Below are 22634 nucleotides of genomic sequence, written 5' to 3' on the forward strand. Positions count from 1 at the left end.
CTCTGTATGCATTCCTCTTTTCTCCCATGCGGGCTACATGCCCTGCCAGTCGCATCCTCCTTAACTTTATCAGTCTATAATTGGCGAGGATACAAATTATGAAACTTTATTAAACAATTTTCTTCAGTTCTATACGATTTGATCGCTCTTGGGTCCAAATATTCCCCTAAACACCCTGTTCTTAAAACACTACACCCTCATATTTTCTAAAATCCTTTTTAATATTATCTTCCATATACGGGACTCCCAAGTGGTATATTCCCTTGAAGTTTCTTGACAATTTTTGACTCATGTCTAATAATGTTTATGCGGCAATTCCATCATTTTTGTTTTAATCACAATAATAACTTCGTATTTGAGATTTTGAGATTGTGATAAAATGGTGTTCTTATCTATCACTGACCCAAATTCCTTTACCCTGTCACCGTATCTGCCAAATTCATCTGACGATCTAGTCCCTATCTGACGTCAATTTAAAAGCATCCTATAGGCAAACATGCCCTTACTGATGGCTACTGAAGTGAAAGGAAATCTATCGTGTATCAACACACGACAGACATGTTATCGAAACTTTTTGTCCCATTTGTGCCAGATACATGACTTATTTTACTGTCTGGTACATGCGATGTTTACATGGGTCACTGAACTGTGATGTTTAATGACCAGATAGGAAAATGCCCCCAACTGCACTGGACACTTTATGTCAACTGGGCCACGTCATGCTACTTTTTAATTAAAATTTTTAGTAAATATTGGCTCAAAAAGCTATTTAAACTACACAAAACAATAGAATTTTTCAATCGTTTCTTAAAAAGACTGATTATAACACGTAATTTCTTCTTTTCAGACATTTCAAATGCGAAAAATTCAATGAAAAGTTGAAGCACTGAAAAAACAAAACAAATTTGTATAAATATAAGTTATGTTTGTTAGTATGGATTTTTCTTATAAGACTTACGTAAATAATTTTCACGTATTATTTGTGAGTACTTAAAAGGAATATTAAATTGTTCTCAGTTTCCAGAGTTTTCGTTACGCGTCTGAAATAATAAAAGCATATATCTCCGTTATTATCATTATCGCATTGTCTTAATTATTTTCTATTACATTGGATTCGAACGATACAAGGAGAACGCATTTTGCATTAAACACCGTATTCTCTAGATTTTAAGATGCACATTTGTAACACTTTTAAATTTCTAAAATCGGGAAGCGTCTTACACTTGAATTCTAAGAACCAAAATAGCTTACTTACGAAATTGTGCAAATATACTGACAGTGCTTACACAGAATCCAATGTTAAAGCATTATTAATAAATATACCTCTGTTTATATTATTACATTATTTATCCTAAATTTATTGATCTCAAAGACATTGATAGGAACTTCATGGACACTATATATATATATATATATATATATATATATATATATATATAGAGAGAGAGAGAGAGAGAGAGAGGCCAAACAGTCCCCTGGGTTAATAAGAAGCCAGGATATTTCGGATCAGTGAACGTATTAAGTCTACTCAAGGTAAGGGCGCCTGGTATCGCCACAACCTCTTCAACTCGTGTGTTAAGCGGGTCTGCTTGGGTAGGAGAAATGGTCTATCCTTTACCCTTACCGTGAAGTTTGAAGTCTGGCTTTAAGTGATTCTAATATAAAGTTTCTATCTTTATTTAGTGTGTGACAAGTGTAATTTAGTGAAACGTGTTTGTTTTTCGACTAAAACTCGTTGGCCGTGTTATAGCTCAGGCGGTTAGTGACGTTTTCGCTACTAGGTTAGTCCACGCGGATATCTTTTGCGGAAAACTGGTATTGGGACAGGTTTTTACTCTGAATCTTTGGGATTTTACACTGTTAATATAAATCCACCGCTTCTCCAAATTCACTCATAAACCTTCTCGGGGATAAGCCACCCAAATCAACAATAAATAATCCAAAAAACTAAACAATATGGAGCTTCATGGTTGGGTTGTATTGGAACACATCAGTTATACCACCGCCAGAGCTCTACACTTATTATATTCATGTGCCAAAAAAAATTCAGCTATAGTAAGGGATGTTTCAAAAAGATACACACATGCAATGAATAAAATAAAAATATTTTAATAAACTAAAACATTATATACGTCAATACTGGCACGTTGCGAAATCTATTGTAGGAGTTCAAAATGGCCAACGTTAGCTTCGTGTTTCATAACACGAGATTCCACTACCTAATAAGACACCATTTCAGATTCCATGGTATTTTATACGTTTAATGATAAAGTATTTGTTATATCTCGTGATACGTCGTTTCTGTTGACAAGATTATTTTACTAATATTTACTAATATTAAAATTATAGGTCCCCGTCGACTACGATTTTCATCCGTTGACAATTTCACAAGAAAACCAGTCTACATATTTAGACAGTTCAATCTTCGCTACTATCCTACAGGACTGACTGGATTCGAGCGCAATCAGACAAGCACAAGACATAAGACAGATTACTTTCGTAATTTATTGAGTTCTTATCCAATTCTAATTTCAAATTCTCAGCACTTCCTTCAAACTCGGCTAAGACAACAATGCGATAAGAGTACTGTGGCATATATAAGAACTCTTCTTATTCTATTATCTATACCAAAAACATTAACAACTTTTAACAAACATAAATATACGTATATTAATCTAAGTTTATACCCACGAAAACTTTCAGGTGTCACATCCTTACGACTTAACACTTTTACTCGATGTTCGTCTAAATAATATTTAAATTTCCCATTCTGACCTCAAAGAAAACAATTCAACATTACAAAGATAAGTTAATTGCTTAAGGTAATAATCGCTGTTTACTCTGAGAATCATATGAAATCCATAAATACATTCTGCGAACAAAATAAAAATTTACTAGTTCTTAAATCAGGTGGTATGTATAGTTACCATTACGATTTAAAGGGTTATTGTAATAGTAGGAGGTGATAAATGTAAAGAGTGGTAGTAATAAAGTTTGAGCACGGTTGGACTAAAATCTATAAGAAAATCCAGTTATATACATTCATCTCCAATCTAGTTCAGTTTTGAAATAATTACGTGATATTAATATAGACTAAATGAGTAAGTTCAGACTGAGGAATCGATGTGGGCGATGAGATTACGAGAAGAATCTTTTGTCACCTGCCGGGAACTGAAGTCCAGTCTTCCACACCGTAGACAGTCTATATACTGACTATGTTAGTCCGACTCTAATATTATAAGACATAACTATTCTTCTTGCACTGGAAGCATACGAGCTAATGTTTTCTGCCAGGATGATACAAGGGCTTTGGGGTTGAGTTTCTCGGTGCCAAGATGACGGGGATGGAGTTCTAAGGGGATGTGGGACGAAGCCCGAGGTAAGAGAGACGTCGTTGAACCCTCATCCAGTGTGACCTTACGCTATACATTTCATTCAAAAGTATGAGTTACTACAGTTTTACTATACTCAGTGGTGGCTTCTTCAATTTCTCCATAGTTTACATAAACCCGCAGTTTATAGGCAATTTGATGGACTCATGTCGATATAATAACATATAAATTGCGTAATTTTGTGTATAAGAATACATTTCTTATACAAGAAAAATCTGCTGATACTTGCAAAAGAATGTGCATTGTACTTGAAAACAAATGACGCACAACGCCATACTATGGTGTGTGTGTGTTAACTAATAACTTCAATGCAAATGAATTAAGAAAAATTTAATATTTATAAGTTTAAACAAACAGTGAGACACTAATTTGTAACATAATACATGTCCAGTTATTTCCGTCTGAATATAATTATAATTTTACAGAAACTGAACAGAGAATTTTAAAAAGTTAGGTTATGTTCCGACACCGAACACACGCTCCATCACATTCAACTGTCTGTCTCACTACAAACAAATGAACGTTTTATAGCGACGCTGAGTACGAAGTTCTGCATAATATTAATATTGTACTAAGGGACATTGAACATGAATGTTACATGAAACTCATATATACACGAATGACAAGTGGGATGATATTAAAAAGATATATCCTGATATCTCACGTCTGATATTTGGCAGTCAGATTTGTCGATATCTCTAACCTATAGATAAACCAGTCCGGTGCCTGAAACTAGTTCCTCACTTACATAAAGTAGGAATTTATTGCGTTTAAATTGCCCTCTAGAAGATATTAGAATCAAAAATTTGGAAAGAACGAATGTAGAAACTGTGTACTGCGATACGATTAAACATTTCCGTTCCTGTTTAAATAAGTTTCAGACTTCAAAGGGGATTAATCCATTTAAAGTTTCAAAAGAATCAACCCTTCCACATCTTCCAAGAACAGTTCCCTGCGTTGTTAATTAACTCGCTTTGACGACACAGTAAAAGTATTTTATTCCCCGAGGGCGTGGTTCGTTGTCGGAAAGTTAAATGGCCCTCTGGGTACACCGAGACTATCCCCCCACCCACATAATCACTAACAGTTCCAATCGGAAGTGTTATCAGTTAATTTCGGTAACTTTTAAAATACCGCCCGGCAGAAGAACGATGTTCAAACCAGTTCTGAGGTTCAACCAACTTCCTATCTGCAGGGTGGCTTACTGGGATTTAACTCACCTAACATAAAACGGCCGGAGCGTGAAGCTCTCCTTCACGTCGTAGTGAATAATAATATTTTATACAGATTATTCTAGACTTTCTAAACCAAAAAAGTATATGGATCGGTAAACTACAGCCCGCACTACGCGGTAATATTCCAATATTATTAGGCACGATTATATACCGCGTGGTTGCAAAATATGAGTTATTTAAAACCCGTAGTATAAATGAAAGACTTAACGAATTTGAATAAAATAAATATTTTTGAACGTAATCCTACTTATGTTCTACACAACTTATAAAGAAGCTCATTCAAATCCATTTAACCGTTCATTTTCATAGTTTTCATAATTTTTAGGTTATATTTCTTAAGAAAAATTTACCGAAGAGGTTCAGAGCAGATGCTAAAAATATCCCCAGTCTCCTACAAGCATTCGCCATTTTAGTGTTTCGTGTAAAATTTCCTAAGAGTTTCTAGGTTAATGTTCGTTGTTGTCTGTTTCGTACTAAATGTTAAATGCCAAGCTTCGTGGGTTACTTGATAAATCCCCACAGAAAGAAGTCTGCAGATAGTAGTCAAATGCGACACCAAACAACGCCACCACCAAAATATTGGAGGAAAGCAGTTGTGTTTACAGTGTTGGCCACCTGTCAATTGTCCGATGCCGGACGTTTCCTGTCGTAAACACTTCGACCCGAAATGTTGTTACTACTCTGTGTATTGTCACATGCAGTACTTCCTTGTCATGATACGTATTGCTAAATGCTTCACGAAAGCTGCGAACGAATTCGATGTCCATGTTTCATTTATCTCGTTTTGTATTTTGCAATTTTTGTCTACCACACTTCCCAAGTTTATTCGACCCATATCATACCATGAGCACCATCTGTGTATCAAAATTCAAACTATTTGCCAGAATCCAACCTCTTTGCCTCGACATCAAAACCACAGACACCTGGATTTTTTGTGTATGTATGACGTAACCGAGCTTGTCTATTAAAAATCTAGCTACATTCTACACTAAATAAAATTCCCTCACTTCTAAAACAAGTTATGGTTTAGGATATTTAAAAGTTATTGTTAAAATAATTGCATTATACAGATTTAAATATAACGATCACTTAATTGGGGACCATTAAATATAGACTAAATACAAGTTTACCACAGAATAATACAGCGTACAGTATGACACAAATTAACTCATTAAATAACGGCACATAGTCAACTATAAAGGCAAATCTGATGGACGGGTGGTTCCAAAGTAAAATTTGTTATACAGAAATCGGGGAGTGGGGCAAGGACGTAGTTCTTACCAAATTATTTGTTTCGTGATCCGAGCTTTGTTACCGACACACAGAAGATACGTGTTCTTGTGAATGCCTCTTCATGAAGCATCTAAGCGACTGCAAATTTTAATGACAGTAGCGACATACACGTAATATAAGCTTGTCAAATATGACCCCAACTTTGTTCCACCAGTGACACACTACCGCAATTTTATGTTTGTGGTGTAAGGTGATGCTGCTCTACATTGCTAGTCGTACTTTAATTTGGAAAATACATGGTTTATTTACTATTTTTATATTGAGTGCATTTTTAAATTCATAACGTAAGCAAAAATATACACAGTTTAATTATATTCTTAATATAGGTGACAATTTCATTAGTTATTTTCGTCATTGTAGAATTTAGTTGAATTTATGACGTTATAGGTTATGTCAATTTCTCTCACCCTTAAATCAGTCATTAGTAATCTGTTCTGAAATAATGACGCCTTCAGGGTAATCTAGATGATATCCATGTTTTACAAACTACCTCCTATTGCAATTTTATAAAATGGTTTCGTCATTTTAACCTTGTTTATGAAACCCTTATGTTTTGGGACATACATCCAATAGCTGAAAGGTTTTCTTAGTTCCTCAGAACGATAACTTGTCTCTTTTCCATGACTGTTTATTTAACGTGATTGTGGATTGCACCTACCTTCAGTATTTATATGATGTTTTCTCCAGTGTAGGTATCCAAGAAATTAATGCCATGCACTTTGTGGAGCAACTTTGTATAGAATGGTTATCACTTAAAGCTGTTTTACGAATGTGGCTGTTATTCAGTTACCAACTGCAACAAAAATATTCTAATCTACAAAAGCCCTCTAAAGTTTCACTTTTTGTGTTCTGTGGTTACTACCTGAAATATAGGGAAAGCCAACTTGCCAAAGTTAACTTATCATTTATGTTGTAAAGATTTTAATTCCTTTAAATAAAAAAACTACTTTTTAAATCCACAAAATAAAACACTACTTAAAATATAATAAATACCTGCAGGTTGTTGAAAAGTGTGTTTTGCCTTTGATACAAAATTCTGATTATGTGACATACCTTCTAGAGCCATTCTAAACATCTGAAAGCAGCAAGGTGGTCCAAGTTGTGGAATTTCAAAACACTTTCACATTTTCCAGTGGTATTAAGTACCTCTTATACAGTTCTCTATAAACTTTAGTTTCTTGCTAAATAATGTTACTAAACAAACTTTCAGATTTCCATACCACTGTGGTCACATTAAGACATTTAGAAATGAATGTTCTAACACCAAAGAAATCTGGAGAATTAATTTCAAAGTTGGCAAAAAATGTATTTATCTTACCAGATGGCATAAAGAATCTAGCACATGAGGTAAGTTCTGAAAACAGTTTTATTTTAACTGTGCAATTTCAATTCAGATGTTATAAAGGCAGTAAATTTAAAATATGTAAAATAGTTTCTTTAAGAATACTGTCAATAGCTGAGACCAGTGGTTTACAAAGTCTTTAAATCCAACATCCCCTTGATGTGATCTGAGTATCTGAACCTATAAAAAGGGCTTAAAATGTGACAAGATACATAGAAAAATAATTACTAATAAAACTCATTTATATTCTGCATTATTTACCAGGTTGCAGAAGGGGTAAAGAACAAACAAATTTGCATTGATGGCTTCTCACAACATCAGCTACACCCACAGAAGGCTGATGAATCTGCTGTGGATTGGATATTTTTTGTCGACACTCTAAATTTCTGTTTTTGGACAGCTAATAAAGATTCAAAATGGGAAGTGACATGGAATGGCAAAACCTATACAGGATACTTTGCTCTCTGTGCAGCCGTTAAAAGAGCTCTTGAGGTTTGTCACAATCTTGCTAGTTTTTAAACACGACCATGTGCATTACACATGAAATTTAAGGCACTACATTGGCCGTAAAGCCTCGATTTTCAATTTAAAATTATCTTTAACCTAATATTTTTCACAGGATGGAATACCCCTCACTGATGCTAAATTCTATTCACAAGTGACTTCTGCAAACCTTGGTCACATCTTACGTTCTGATAACCCTGATGCCAAAGTGCCCTTGCTTGAAGATCGTGTCGCTTGCCTACGCGAAGTTGGGTTAAAACTCCTTCAGAAATACAAAGGTAGAATAATATTCAAATTTTGTATAAGTCTAATTATTAATGTCTGAAGTTATTTTATATGTATGATATTGCCCTAATAGATCCAGAAACTAATTTTCTGTGACAAAATGATTATAAATTTTGGTCGACCATAATGCTTTTAAGTTCACTTCATAGCTGCACTGTTAAAAAAAATTCACTGTGTTAGATATCTATTCATAAACAAACATGGAGGAAGTTAAATTATTATAATCTAAGAATCGGATGACGTATTTCAAATTAATTTGTCAACTTTACAGATAATATGCCTTCTTTTTCACTTGTAATAATTTTTCACATGATGAATTTCATAGTTTTGAAAGGATGATAAGCCATTATTTTCTATGTTTTAGAACAGGTTCAGTTACAGATAAAATATGAAATAATAAATCCTGTAATATCATTGCTACCATAAATACTGAATAAATACAATTATAATTCTTCCATTTATTCTACTTTTTACTGTGTTAATGATAGCGAGCATTTCGTAAATTTAATCAGCCCTTAACTCTGTCATGAATGTAATTTTGTTTGTAATTGAGGAAGCTAGTTTTTATGACATCTTTTGTTTCATCAATCTGTCATAGGATCATTTGTGACATGTCTGAAAGAATGTAACAATTCAGCCCAGAGTTTGCTGCACTTGATTGTTGAGGAGTTTCCATGTTTTAGAGATGAAGCCAATTACAAAGGTCACAGAGGTGAGATTAACCACGGGATGTATGATCTGAAGCATTCATGGTGACAAAGAATAATGAATTCTTCTCCGGCTACCAACCGTGTCGAGAGGTTCCCAAAACACTGCTTTCTCCATCAAACCATCTGACATAGCTGGTAGCCCAAGAAGAATTAATTACGACCATGGGACATTAATTTTTAACCAGACAACTGGGCATAATGACGAATCAAAGAACTATGAGGTTTCAAATTCTCACAGTATCACGTATGAAGATGGCTGTCTTCTGGGTCGTCGCGCCGTGTAGTATGGTCATACTGCCTCCGTCATTAGGGCCCTGATGACGGAGGCAGTATGACCTCTGAAACGTTGGTTAACATCGACCAGACTACACAGCGCAACAACCCAGAAGACAGAAATCTTCATACTCTGATGACGGAGGCAGTATGACCTCTGAAACGTTGGTTAACATCGACCAGACTACACAGCGCAACAACCCAGAAGACAGAAATCTTCATACTCTGATGACGGAGGCAGTATGACCTCTGAAACGTTGGTTAACATCGACCAGACTACACAGCGCAACAACCCAGAAGACGGTCATCGTCATACTCACCAAAGTGAGAACCAATAGTTTAAGATAATGTATGAAGTGAGGCTTTCGTGGCGACCGAAGTTGATGAAAGACTCTTGGGCGGAAGAAATGGTTCATTCGCCATTCAGCCACCTGACGCGGCTTGTTGCCCGAGTGTCTTTCCTCAGTTTAAAATCATTTTGGGGGGAACAAGAACAATACGAAGATTATATTTTCAATGGACATTTATAAATTATAAAAAATTAAAATTCTAATATTTATTATGTTTTGGAGACGCTCCGATAAGCTAGAAAGATACCTGCTCTGTGGGGTTCATCAGATAAAACTGGTCCTTGTCATTGGTCATACAGGCAGTCAAAGAATTTGAATAGGCATAAGAGATTATAACAATGGTGAATCGTGCACAATATTTTCAATTACAGAATGGCCCAAAAATGTGTTAAACATCTATTTTTGTTACAGTGTCAATATACAAACGAGCACAGATTCTGATTGGTGATATCTGGGCATGTTTCCGTGGTCAAGGGTTGGGTCAATTCAATGACATTGACACCATAACGATGTTTGCTGATTACAGGTGAGATAGCGACATCCATAACTACTAAATACAATTATATTAGTGCCCATACGAAACTTTCTCAGGTAAATTTTAGTCTCTATAAGCACAATACAAGTTCTACTTTACATGCAGTTAAAACCGAATTTTATCAAAGTACAAAAAATTGTTACACAATATCTTAATAAGATCTACAGTTTCCAATCAGGGACAGATAAAATAATTGTGACTTCAAACCCTTTTTTCAGTAAATGATACTTTTTAACTATCTAATTTACATAATTACTTTACATGGTATACAAAGACAGCTCTGTTAAACACAGCAGTAACAAAACACCTCTTTTAAATCCCTTCTTACCCTACTTTGCTACTGTATCGCAAATTTTAGTTCACACAGCACATCACACTGTCTATTTGAATTTCTTAAAATAAAATATAAAAACCGTAAAATTTCTAATTTAAGGATATGACAGAAAGACACATTAGAAAGTAATAAATCGAAAACAGTTTATAGGCGAAAAACTATCGTTTACAATAAATCACTCCAGGAAAAAAACAATGAAAAATAAATGTCTCGAGTGAACATTTTTACCAAGGTCCGCATCCATTTAAATATATACCCTGAATAAGCAAACACGTTAACATAAAACTGGCTTCTGTATAATACAGGAGTTCCCCAATGTACTAACACATAATGAACTACCACGTTTCAGCTCCAATCGTAACCGCATACTTCAATCGTTTCTTCGTTTACAGAGTTCCACAAGTTCTGATTTACTATGGAGTGCTGAAATACAGCGATGAGCTGATGGAATTACTGAAATCTGGTAAGCAATATCAAGAATACAGAGACGGTCATTTCCCTTCGACACGTGGACCAACCAACGAAACTATCTGATGCATTATTTCCTGTCTCGCAGATAAACTTCTCGAGAACGGAAGTGAAAATGAAGTAGAAATTCGTGGCTGTTCAATTCAAGCTACGGAGTTGGTCGCAGATGAAGTTCGAGCACTGCTGAAGTCTCGGGATCAGGCAGGTCTTCCAGTCAACTCGATTCTCATCGACCATTTCTTATGGGACTATCGTCGTAAGCACGCGGCAAAGCTAGACTTTATTCCGTTCCACAAGACATCGAGTATTTTCTATTGAAATGCTAATACCAGATACATATGATTGGATGAATATTACTATCATTACTATATTACTTACTAGAAGCACTGAAAATTTTTTCAAATAAAAGTTGTCGATTTGAATGATATCTCCAGTGTCGTATGAATTTGGTATGTCATAAACTCATTCAGAAAACCTCAGATCTTACAATTCTAAACACTTGGTGGTGATGGCAGATTACAATTACTGTTACTATTACTGAATTTTTGTATTTTCTCCATTATCTGGTATTCTGAAAAGAACACGTTCTGGAAACTGGATCCACTTTCATCCTCGGTGAAAATATGGGGAATACCTGGTCAGGTCCCTCAGAAATAGCTAGACCCAATCACTGGGTCCAGCGAAAGGGATTTAGTTTCTGAAATGCTGTGTTCTTTAAAGAATACCAGAACGACAAAGTCCAGAAATCCAGTAACAGTAAAAGTGAATAATATGGAGAAAAATAAAACGTGTCACAGCTTTTCATCGAGACCCCCAGGTACCACATTTAATCAAAATCAGTTACATAGTTTGACATTAAACACGTTTGTGGATAGATGGACAGACTCAGATGACAATCTGGTGATGTATTCATTTAACGCAAGTAACACATACTCATCGCCCTGATGACGGAGACAGTATGACCTGTGAAACCTTGGTTAACATCGACCAGACTACACAGCGCAACAACCCAGAAGACAGAAATCTTCATACTCATCGCTGTGAAAACCTCAAATCTTACAAACTGCTTCATATTCAGTGAAACAGATCCATATAGCTATCAGTATGCGATATTTCCATATGTTAGATAATTGTACGTCCCTAATCCGTCAATTATATAAAATAAATTAATGCCACAACTGTGAAAACATTAAACTAAAATCCAAAATGCAGGAAAACGGAGTGAGAATATCGTACAATTTTCTACTGATTTCCACTGTTTTTAACCCTTTCCATACAAATCCTTACTCATAGGTTCCTCAAACTGATTCCTCAAAAATTGCTACATTTTACATAAGAAACATAAATATACAGCACATTAAGATTTACAATGTTTACTGGCAACATGATAAATTATTAAGAAAATACAAGGAGAAGTTTCTCACGCTAGGAGCGTGAACAGTGATGAAACAACACATCGGCAAAGAAATGGGATTATCGTGTTCAAACGTTTTTCTTCCTGTTGAAGAACATACAAACTGATTTTGATAATTTAAGTAAATGATGACGATGACGAACAAAACGATTCTCAAAACATTGTTTTTTTTTTGCGACCCCTTGACATGGCTGATTGACTGAGACTTCCCTGACTTTAGTTGCTGCAAAAGCTGTAGATCATACAAAATTACTGTAGTTCCATACATTGTAATATTTATTCAAGATTTATATATCACATCATATGAATGGTAATAGTACGTACAAACCAAAAGGTAAAACACGTTTCATCATTTGGTATTCTTATCAATGTACCGTGTTAAGACGTACAATATGCTATTTTATACAAAACACAACCAAATTATTTACAATACAAAATTGTTATTTCATAAAACCATGCAAAAGAATAAATAAATCAGAAGCATCTGCAGACAATGTAAAGATTCTGATTAGTTAAATCAGTGGTCCCCAACACAGCGCCCGCGTTGTTACAGAAAGAGGTTATACTGAATAATGAAGGCCGTTCAACCACGAACATTATAAAATCAAAGCGCAGATCTCGACTTGCTGACGCCCATCTAGACGATTGTTTGCAAGCAGCAACATCATCCTACACTCCAAAATTTGGAAAAACTGGCCGATGAAATGCAGCGCCAAACATCGCACTAACTTCCCACTTGAGTAATAATAATTGTACTTATAAAACTACGTATTTTTGATTGCATGGTTTCTTGTGTCATTAAACGTCGTGTTGTTTTGTGTATTATTTGGTGTCCATATCTTATTTGTCCAGAGAAAAGAAAATTTGGCTTTGTTAATTGGTTGGTGTCCGCCACGATCTCATAAACTCTCAAATGTGCCCGTAGGCACAAAAAGGTTGGGGACCACTGAGTTAAATATTCAAATGCTGGATTATCTACGCCTGTGCTACTTTCTTGTAAATCACTTTACGTAAACTGTTGTTACAAAATGGCACTGACAAAGTGTTTTACCATATTATTTGCGTTAAAATAAACACTAAACTCACACAGTAAATACAATTCCATACACAGTATAGTCCCGATTATCTGATCTAAATGGGTAATTAAAAATCTAAGATAATATGAAAGACTAATGTAAAAGACAATGGTAAATATCAACCCAGTTCATAACTCAATTTATATTATTAAATTACAAAGAAAATAAGCTATGGCATCAAATATAACAACTCACAAACAAAAACAGTATTTAACATAATGCAGATATGTAAATGAAAGAGTTTGCTTTCTAAGAAATTAGTAATGGGTATTTATATCTGAGCCTCCTCGTTTTTCTTTGCGGCAAGATCATGCCGTTGCCTGAACAGTTGAACGTCTGTAGCAGCAGAGTACATAAAATGTAGAAGTTGCGTGGTGGGCGAGTGTAATTCATTCCTCTACACGCCGAGTTGACCGCTGATAAAATGGAGCATTCTGACCCGTCAGATAAAACGGAACGAATATTTTGGATAACCGCATGTTGGATGATCGGGACTCTATTGTATTTATGTTCAGGAAACTAGCAAAAGCTAGTACATTAAAAAACAAACAAAGGCAAGAAATATGTACAAGTTAAGATAATTTAATACTTTTGTATGTTCCTCAAAACTGTAGGCCTTTTGACAAGTTTGCGTATCTGAAAAATTATTGAATCAATCACAGATAAACATTTTATGGTATTTAAATACAAGATTTGAGATACATATTTTTGTACTGTAAAACTGTCCACTGTGAATATAGGACAGATCACCACGTAAATTACGTACGGGACAGACACGATCTGACACACGGTATGGATGACCAACTGGCTCTTATGAACATGGCGATGAACCTTTAGGTCACATAAAAGGCAGGCAATTTTTCGACCAGATGAATGTACTATTAACTTCTTAGGAAGTTTCCTCAATGGAGTCAGTTAATAGAACTTGATGGTCTCCTGTGAACATTAACTATTCATGTTGCACTTTGTCAGATGATTGCCACATTGACAGCCATGAAATTCCGCTCAATAAAAATAAAGTTTTTACTTACATAACACTGTATTTCACCCAAGTACAGTTTATGTATCATGCACGGAAGAGATGATAATCACATACCAAATTTTGGGCAGGAAACCTAAAGCAATGTGACCACATCAAATATCCATGTACAGCACATAATATTGTCAGATTTTAACTAAAATTGTGATGTATTTAGAAAAATTTGGTGAAAATTCTAAATATCAAATTTCATGGAAATCCATTCAGTGTGATTCTCAAATTGTTACATGCAGAAAGACAGACAGACATTGTGAAGCTAATAGGCACATTTTTGCAAATTTAAGCTGCGAATGCACCTACAAATGTGACAAATATGAATTGGCTTTACAAGACACTAAATTTATCAGGAACTACGTAATTAAATGACGATGATCAATAAACATTACGAAGAAATTAAGACAGTCTAATTAACATATGGAAGATCACCAGTTCAAATTATTTCCAGGGGTGGATTACTCTGTGATCCCCCATTGTTTTCCTCAATTCATCCAGATGATTGCCATAAATATACCTTAAAATAGGCCACTACCACTTTCTTTCCCATCCTGCCCAGTTCATCACATATAATCATTCTACCATATCTAATTCAATGTTAACTGTATGCAAATGAATGTGTGAAGTGGATATTTTGTGTATAATATCAAAAAATGGCCGACATGGACCTAGCATTAATAGCACCTTTGATTCATAAGCATCATATGATATAAATATTTAACTTTTAAATTTTATGACAGAAATACATTAAGCCATGATAAGAGCATACATAAGTGTTAGACAAAATATAATAGCAAAATGTCCACATAAAATGGTTACACTCAAATTTTAAATTCTCTCTTTCCAAACACAAAATTACATGTTCATGTTGAATTAAGTTTGGTTAATTTTGGATAATCAAAATTCTATACCATGATTCTGATAAGCAGATACAATCCACACTTCTTTCTCATTTAAACACACTTGATTTCCTTACAATCATTCGAACGTCTCAAATCCTCAATATACCACCAAAAGAGCAGTGAAAAATGTAATATGATAACTTTTGGGTCGTCAGCCATGTCAAATTGAGCTGGTAACGAAACCGCTAATGTGTTCTCATCCTCAGGCCCTGACACGGCTGACAACCCGAAAGTCATCATATTACTAAAAATGCCATGAAAACTTAAAATTTTGACAGTAAAAAATTTAATTACAAAAGACAATATAACAGCAGTATTACCAACAATACCGTTCTCCATCACACTGATACTAAAAATTCATACACAGAAATTAGACAAATATGACATTTCTTTTCTGAAAATAATAAAACACACATTTGACTTAAGTTACCTTTATAAAAAGTACTGTTCCCATACGACGATGTTATCTGCAATTGAGGATCACTCGTACTTTGTTCTGTAAGCAATGAGACAATGCTGCTCTCTATTCGAGGAACTCGGTCACTTCCCTCAGTTCGCGCTCCCTGGCCTGCTGATGACCCCATCGATTTTCTGCGACCTTCTCACTCACACGCCACTTGTCATGATAAATTCGTTGCCCACACTTGGGACACTTCTTACCGCCTAGAACGCATCATCACATTTTAGCTGAAACGCCTCGTATGTGTTTATCATGACTTTTGCGATCTGGAGGCAAGAACCACTTTTGCTACTGTTATTATTATTGTTGGTGGTGGCACTAGACGGAGGTGAAGGCTTAGCTTCACGCTCTGGCCACTTTACCTCCTAGGCAAGAAGTCCGATACCCATTAGATAGGAGGCTGGTTAGGCCGTAGAACACCAGGGACAAATTTACCCCACTGAACAGTTACCAGGTACTCTTTCTAAGAGGTACGGCAGCCAGAACATAAAGCTAACACTAACCTTATACTAACGTGAAAGCGTGCAGCTTTATCTCATCATGACATAACAGCATCACTATGTTTTATGCAAAATATTAATTCTTTCATTATTAATGTACATGCATGGTTATTTAATATTCAATCTATTAGTATCTAGATACCTGCATAATATTTCACCTTCACATATTTACAAAATGTATAATATTACTGCCCTCTGTTATCATTAATGTAAACAATATCAATAGGCTACAAGCTAAGAAAAATTAATTAACTAACTAGATGGCTTACCGAACCCGAAGGTTCATCACCGAATTAACCAAAGCCCTCCACCGGTTCCTGTCCTCGGCCAACAAAACCCAGTCGCCTTCAACTCCTACCTCCGATAGACCCCGCCTGACATTATCCTCCCATCTACGTCTAGGTCTCCCCAGCGGTTTCTTCCCCTCAGGCTTCCCGACCAATACCCGGTGCACACCTCTTGCCGCATCCATGCGTGCTGTTAAAGAGATTATGATACAAAAATGTGCTGATTAAAACTGAATCATCTGTACATACCATGAAAAGGAGGAGTCTTCATGTAGGTAATGAGGCACTGGAGATGAAACAAATGGCTGCAGTAAACACGTTCCACGTGGCTCTCCCCATTCTCATTTGTTTCAGCCAACTACAAGGAACAAACTTACATGGTCTGTAAAGTAAAGCTGTTCACTACACACTATGACAGCACTTTTGCAGTAGAGCAAGGCTTCCGTGCCAGTGGTGGTATTGGTAAAAATGTATGTTAGAGAAATAGGGTGTGAGTGTATGGACTTGACTGAAATGACTATAAAAATAACATCTGGTCTGTGACAATCATTTTTCTGTCTTGTGCTGACTGCACGAAACATTTCTGTGCCGTCAATTCTATAGCATAATTATGACTAATTCTGTCAAGAAGAGTTTTTGAGAAACTACAATTACACACATCAGGTAAACAGTTTACCTCTGGGTCCTGTGGTAGGCACTTCTTGTTACAAAGCTGACAACTCTCTTGTGGAATCTGCTTAACCGATGCAACGAGGAACGACACAACAGGTTGTAATGATGGTGAAGGCCTGAATGGGGCCTCATTCTTTTTTCTAGGTTTAGCTGGAGCCTCAATGCATTGCCTCGCAATCTCTTTACTTTGTCCGACAAAGTAACGTTGAAAGAGTGGAGGAAAATTTGTTTCGACATCTTCCAGACTGAAAAAATGGTTAGAACCAAACTGTAATAGCGCTGTATTTACCCAAATATAAAATAAGCATTTTTCTTTACTTTTAACCTGAAGGAAGTAACCATGGTAAAAAGATAGAATGTTTTTACTTTTTCTTTATTATGTTGTCTCCTTTACAGGAGGTTGGCGACATATTATGAACAGGATCCTTCCATCCTTTTCTCGGACTGGGACCTGTTCATATACGTTCTTGGCAGATGATCCAGAAGTGGTTTGCCATTGCCTTCTTCAGTGTGTATGGAGTGCCACGGAGAAACCGGGGAAGCCCCGGAGGAAAACTCTGTGTTGCATAGACCAAGGCCTTGCCCAACACAAGTTATAAATTCGGGCACCGCCGGGAATCGAACCCGGGACCCCAGGATTACAAGGCCTGCGTCCTATTTACTTAAGTCATGGATAATCATGTGAAAAGAAAATATACAGTGACTCAAAATGTTTACACCAATGTGGTTAGCTGTGTATCAAGCCAACTATTTTCTGTGTACGTACAGTTTGAGGACGACTATCTTACGTGCAGGTAAATAGCGCAAGTCAGTTTCAGCTGATACGGTGCCTTAAATGGCTGTAAGGTATAAAGACTCAAAAACAAAGTATACAGACTATTTTTAATTAAGATTCCTGTGCCTTAAAATTATGTTCTGATCAATTCCACAGATGTACATAATTAATTCATACACAAAAGCAGAACCTAAAAAGTTACTTAAAACAATAATATTGCTAGGAAACACTGGCAATACAGTAGAGTCCCAATTATCTGACATTCCGTTGAACAAGACACGCCGTGAGTCACGGCAAGGGACCAGATTCTACCGCGGCTGCCTTGCCTACGTTAAGCAAGAGGGACATGAATGCTACAGACGTACTATTGTTCAGGTACAGTCGTGACCCTGCAGCAAAGAGGAGGCGGCTCAGAAACAAATGCCCACTACTAATTTTCTCAAAAAATAAACTCTTACATTTACTAATTTACATTATGTTACATACTATTTTTGTTTGTAATTTTTTTTATTTGATGCTGTACTGTGTTTTCTTCATAATTTAATAATATCACAAACTGAGCTAATATTTACCCCTGTCTTTTCCACTATTAATAATCCATATATTTGACATTTTTTATTATTTGACCATGCTTCGATCCTGTCTAGGTCAGATAATCAGGACTCTACTGTACATCAAAAATGGCTTCTCGTCTTACCTGATTGAATGTTCTGGATATATATCAGGCACAAGAATCCTAGTCCTAAAGTAATATCCTCCTTGTGATATCTTCAAACTCAGAGATGATCTTTTCTGTTTTAATTTCAATTCATCTGCCTCAGAAAGATCCTTTTTTATGGCAGAAATCTCATTATAGCAGCAAGATAAAGGATTCTCATCAATAAAATTACGAATGAATTTAAGAACTGTAAGGACCTATAAAAGGAACAAAATAAAAAAACTTTCAACACAACTCTCTGTGAAGTAAGTGCTTACTGTGTGTTCTTTGTGCAATGTGAAAAATTAACACTTACAAGGCTGTTCATGCCTGTCTGTCCACATGATCCAACTTAAAAACTGCTGAATGCATTTGAATGAAATTTGGAATGGACAAACAGACTTGTCAGATGAGGGTTGACACTAGTGCCACTTGCAATATGGCCATACAGTAACGTATGATTATAGATTTAAAAACATACAAAACTTTCAAAAATAATTCCTTATACAGAATGTCCCGCGATAAGGTGCGTGCTCTTGGGATCATTTTGAGTCGAACATTTCAAATAAACGTCAGTCCGATCTGCAACGGTTTGTCAAGAAAATGAGAACGAGCATTCTATTCCATTTGTAACTTTTACGTTATTTCAATTTAATTTTACGAGGCTCGTCCACAAAGTAAGTTTCCCTGGGGCCGTTTACAGAAACAAAACACAATTTCATGGAAATATTTATTGCAACAGATACAGCAAGTGTCCATCTATTTTTCAACATATTCGCCACCGGAATTGAGACATTGGTCATACCGTGGGACCAACTTTTGAATACCTGTGTCGTAGAAGTCTGCCGCCTGGGATTGGAACCACTGTGTGACAACCATCTCCGCCTCTCTGTCATTCTCAAAACGCTGACGCTGACCGGACAGGAATTTCTTGAGGTGTAGGAAAAGATGGAAATCACTGGGAGCGAGGTCCGGGCTGTAGGGTGAATGATTAAACACCTCCCAGCTGAACTCCTGCAGGAGACTTGCTGTCCGTCAAGCCGTGTGCGGCCTAGCGTTATCACTGACCGCACTTCACAGTCGGCGGGAGCTGGAATAAGAACCTCCATCTTCAACAGCTGCAACGATGCTAATGTGAGAATGCGGGAAGTTCCGTTAGTGCATGCGCCATGCTACATCATTGCTCTATCACGTACGCACAGTCGCTTCGCGCAATATAAGGTTTGCTAGCTGTGGGACGAGTGGGAAACTTACTTTGTGGACGCGCCTCGTAGGTTACGCTGTCATTATTATTATTAAGTTTAGCCTACACTCAAAATTGCATTTTCAATTACTCGCGTTATTTACGTGACTCGAAATGGCCACCCTGATTGTCGATGCATGGTCGAGCCCTTCGTGTAATTGAAGTGACATCCCTCTTAGAGAGTCGTGATAATTTTTGATGTTAGCACCGGAGTCCATTATTCGATTCAGCAGCTCAGCCCTACTGTTTGACTTGACGGCGAACACCAGGGATTACATGTGACCCCAGAGAAAGTAGTTCAAAGGTGAAAGATCTGGTAATCTCGCTGGCCAAGCAACTGGACCACCTCGGCCAATCTAATGGTCTGGAAACTGTTTATTCAGAGATGCAGTCACCTGCATATCAAATTGACGAGGTGCACCAACTTGTTGCAGCCACATCTCTTGCGTGGTTAGTATAGGAACATCTTCCAACATCAATAGGAGCTCTTCCTGTAGGAAATGCAAGTAGTGCTGAGATGTCAATCGGTCTTCAAGCACCAACTGCCCCGTGTCTTGCCTACGTGCGCCATGTGCGCAGCTTAATGAACTAATTTCTCAAACACAGTCGTTGCATAGTGAGTGCAGAGCATTTTCTTGACAAACCGTTGCAGATCGGACCCACATTTATTTGAACTTTTCGACTCAAAATGATCCCAAGTTCACGTAGTTAAGCTATGGACATCATCTTGCGGGAAATCCGGTATAATGTGAAATAACAACAGGGTGGCTGCAAGAAAAAAAGGCCTGACCAAGATTTAATCCTGCAATCCCATTCTAGAAGCATAAATTGGAAACCATACACTATATTCAAATTTCAAGCTCAAGGAAATGTCAAACAGAAGTTTGGAAACATAAGTCTAATGTGTTAAGACCGACATGTATGTTATCAGAGTACAAACCTGTGGTTTACCTAGAATCTTCTTAGCTTCTTGCTCACAAACATTAGTCAAGCCATCAAGCAGCTTATCCGATAAAGTTTTACTCTTCAGTTCAATAAGAAGAGGCGAACGAGGATAATCACTAGGAAACTGAATGCAAGCTACAATATGCTTAAATGCTGTACGCCTAAAGAAAGAGAGATGTTACAATCAAACTAGTGTGTCATTATTATTTTTGCCTAGCAAGAAGTAATTATATCAAATTCTGAGGAGAAAAAAAATCAGTACTTCTCAACATCTGGGGTTTTCGGTGAACTAGATTAGTTTACAAGTCAAGGAATAAAGGTACAGTGGATTGCTGCTTAATCGGTATAAAGGGGTTCAAAAGCATTTGGAAGCAAAATTTATGTGCAAGTATTTTACAATCTAAAGATTATTATTATAGTTTAAAGGCTTAATCAGAAACAACACTAAATAAATTTTTTAAATGATAAACAGACAAAAATATAATAGGTTTTTCTTCATTATTATAATTACTGTAAATGAGGAAACCCAAGAAACAAAATCTTTCTCTTCTTAATAAATATTCATAAAATACTTCATTTAATGTCATATCTATCATTTCGGGAAGGTTTGAATCTATCCTACCCTAACCTAAAACACAAGTTAATACGGCTTCTGGCTGACAACTGAAAAATGCTGACAGCATAAAGAAACCGAGTATGTGATGTGAAGTCTACAGTTTATTAATACTGAATATGTAAAACTACTGATATACCATAAATACAGCACTGTATTGACATCACATTAATAGCAATGGAATTTCCAAGTTTCAATTTAAAAAACAATTATTATGTGTTCTTCACGCAATGTACATGAAATGAACACATAAAGGTTTGGTCATTTCTATCCGTCCACATGATTAAACTTGAGAACTGCTGGATGAATTTGGATTACATTTTAAATTAAATCATACTTTTCAATTTCCTACAATTGGTAATACCAACATGGCAGACTCAACACCAGTGCCACTTGCAAAAGGGCCATACAGTGATGTATGGTTATAGATTTTCTGAAAGTATAAAATTCTGTTGTGGTAATTCTTTGTGTAATGTAAAATAACAACATGGTGATTGCATAAACACAAGACAACCAATTTCAAACCTGTAACCCTATGTGTATGGGTTCAGTCATTATGACCACAGGATTTGTATAATTTGAAACTAAAGTTGTCATAATCTTTTATTAATAATTCAGAATAATAATAACTTGCAAAAATGCATGTGTGTATTCCAGTAAAGATTATACCTTTCCAGTCTTTTTCCATAACATCTGCTCAAGACTTTAAATTAAAATAGCCACTTCTTTTAACACATCATATCCACTACCAACCTTATTTCAACTCGGACCATAGTTTGGACACAAGAGACAAGTTTGCTGCCTGTAATGACATGTTGACAGAGTTTATTGACTTCTTGAAGTTCATCATCAATAAGGCCCATCGACATGTACCGAGTAAAATGTCTGAAAATAAAGCAATTGATGGCACCTCTATGAACTACAACATTTATATGATAAATACCCTATGAAATAAAGAAACATTTTGTTTAAAGATTTCAATGAAAAGATAGGGAGGGACTACATAAATCCCACTAACAGAGAGTGAATACAAATATGGATCAGCACAATAGCCCTGAGAAGATGATTAGAACAGATGTTCTCAACCAATGACCTACCAGTTAATTTTGTGTGACCTACAGCCTATATTTATAAATATTTGTAATAATACACCCTAACCTTAATTTGTTATACTGACTACTACGTATACAGCACTGCTTTTCTAGACAAGAACAACTGTGTTTTTTTCATGGTGCCACGCACTTTAAATATAATAAACATTGCAGTCTTAACATGTAAAATAATACGCACTGTAGT

General features: G+C 36.1%; 3 protein-coding genes across 13 annotated transcripts in view; 1 reads left to right on the forward strand and 2 right to left on the reverse strand.

Moving 5' to 3' along the window:
* Positions 1-6703, reverse strand: part of LOC110827043 (protein kinase C-binding protein NELL1) — a 116616-nt gene extending 109913 nt beyond the window's left edge. The window contains exon 1 of one of the 2 annotated variants that reach the window (XM_022058286.2): positions 6579-6703. The gene's annotated coding sequence lies outside the window, so the exon portion shown is untranslated. The remainder of the gene's footprint in view (positions 1-6578) is intronic. The other variant, XM_022058285.2, reaches the window with a different exon arrangement.
* Positions 5521-11148, forward strand: LOC110827016 (queuosine 5'-phosphate N-glycosylase/hydrolase). Of its 7 annotated transcripts, none has more exons than XM_087359236.1 (8): positions 5521-5563; positions 7131-7267; positions 7527-7754; positions 7882-8044; positions 8650-8763; positions 9796-9910; positions 10646-10716; positions 10810-11148. In XM_087359236.1, the coding sequence occupies exons 2-8, from the start codon at positions 7169-7171 to the stop codon at positions 11037-11039; spliced, it is 1020 nt and encodes a 339-aa protein (XP_087215362.1). In that variant the 5' UTR covers positions 5521-5563; positions 7131-7168; the 3' UTR covers positions 11040-11148. The 7 variants fall into 7 exon arrangements, with proteins under 7 accessions (XP_087215362.1, XP_087215363.1, XP_087215357.1 ...); XM_087359231.1 differs by lacking the exon at positions 5521-5563 and adding an exon at positions 5747-5856; XM_087359232.1 differs by lacking the exon at positions 5521-5563 and adding an exon at positions 5785-6204.
* A 371-nt stretch (positions 11149-11519) lies between these two features.
* The window catches only part of LOC110827047 (uncharacterized), a 52315-nt gene continuing 41200 nt past the window's right edge, over positions 11520-22634 (reverse strand). For 2 of the 4 annotated variants that reach the window (XM_087359238.1, XM_022058294.2), the window contains exons 2-7: positions 22092-22223; positions 20721-20886; positions 18538-18755; positions 17070-17310; positions 16643-16751; positions 11520-15809 (exon numbers count right to left, since the gene is read on the reverse strand). In XM_087359238.1, coding sequence (XP_087215364.1) covers positions 15670-15809; positions 16643-16751; positions 17070-17310; positions 18538-18755; positions 20721-20886; positions 22092-22207 — 990 coding nt within the window. In that variant the 5' untranslated portion in view covers positions 22208-22223 and the 3' untranslated portion in view covers positions 11520-15669. Of the gene's footprint in view, positions 15810-16375; positions 16584-16642; positions 16752-17069; positions 17311-18537; positions 18756-20720; positions 20887-22091; positions 22224-22496; positions 22628-22634 lie in introns of those variants that run through there. The other 2 variants (XM_022058295.2, XR_015537998.1) reach the window with 2 other exon arrangements.

Source organism: Zootermopsis nevadensis, unplaced genomic scaffold (assembly GCF_977971745.1).
Source record: "Zootermopsis nevadensis isolate Lab colony 2312 unplaced genomic scaffold, Znev_1.0 Znev_ptg000031l, whole genome shotgun sequence".
Classification (NCBI taxonomy): domain Eukaryota; kingdom Metazoa; phylum Arthropoda; class Insecta; order Blattodea; family Termopsidae; genus Zootermopsis; species Zootermopsis nevadensis.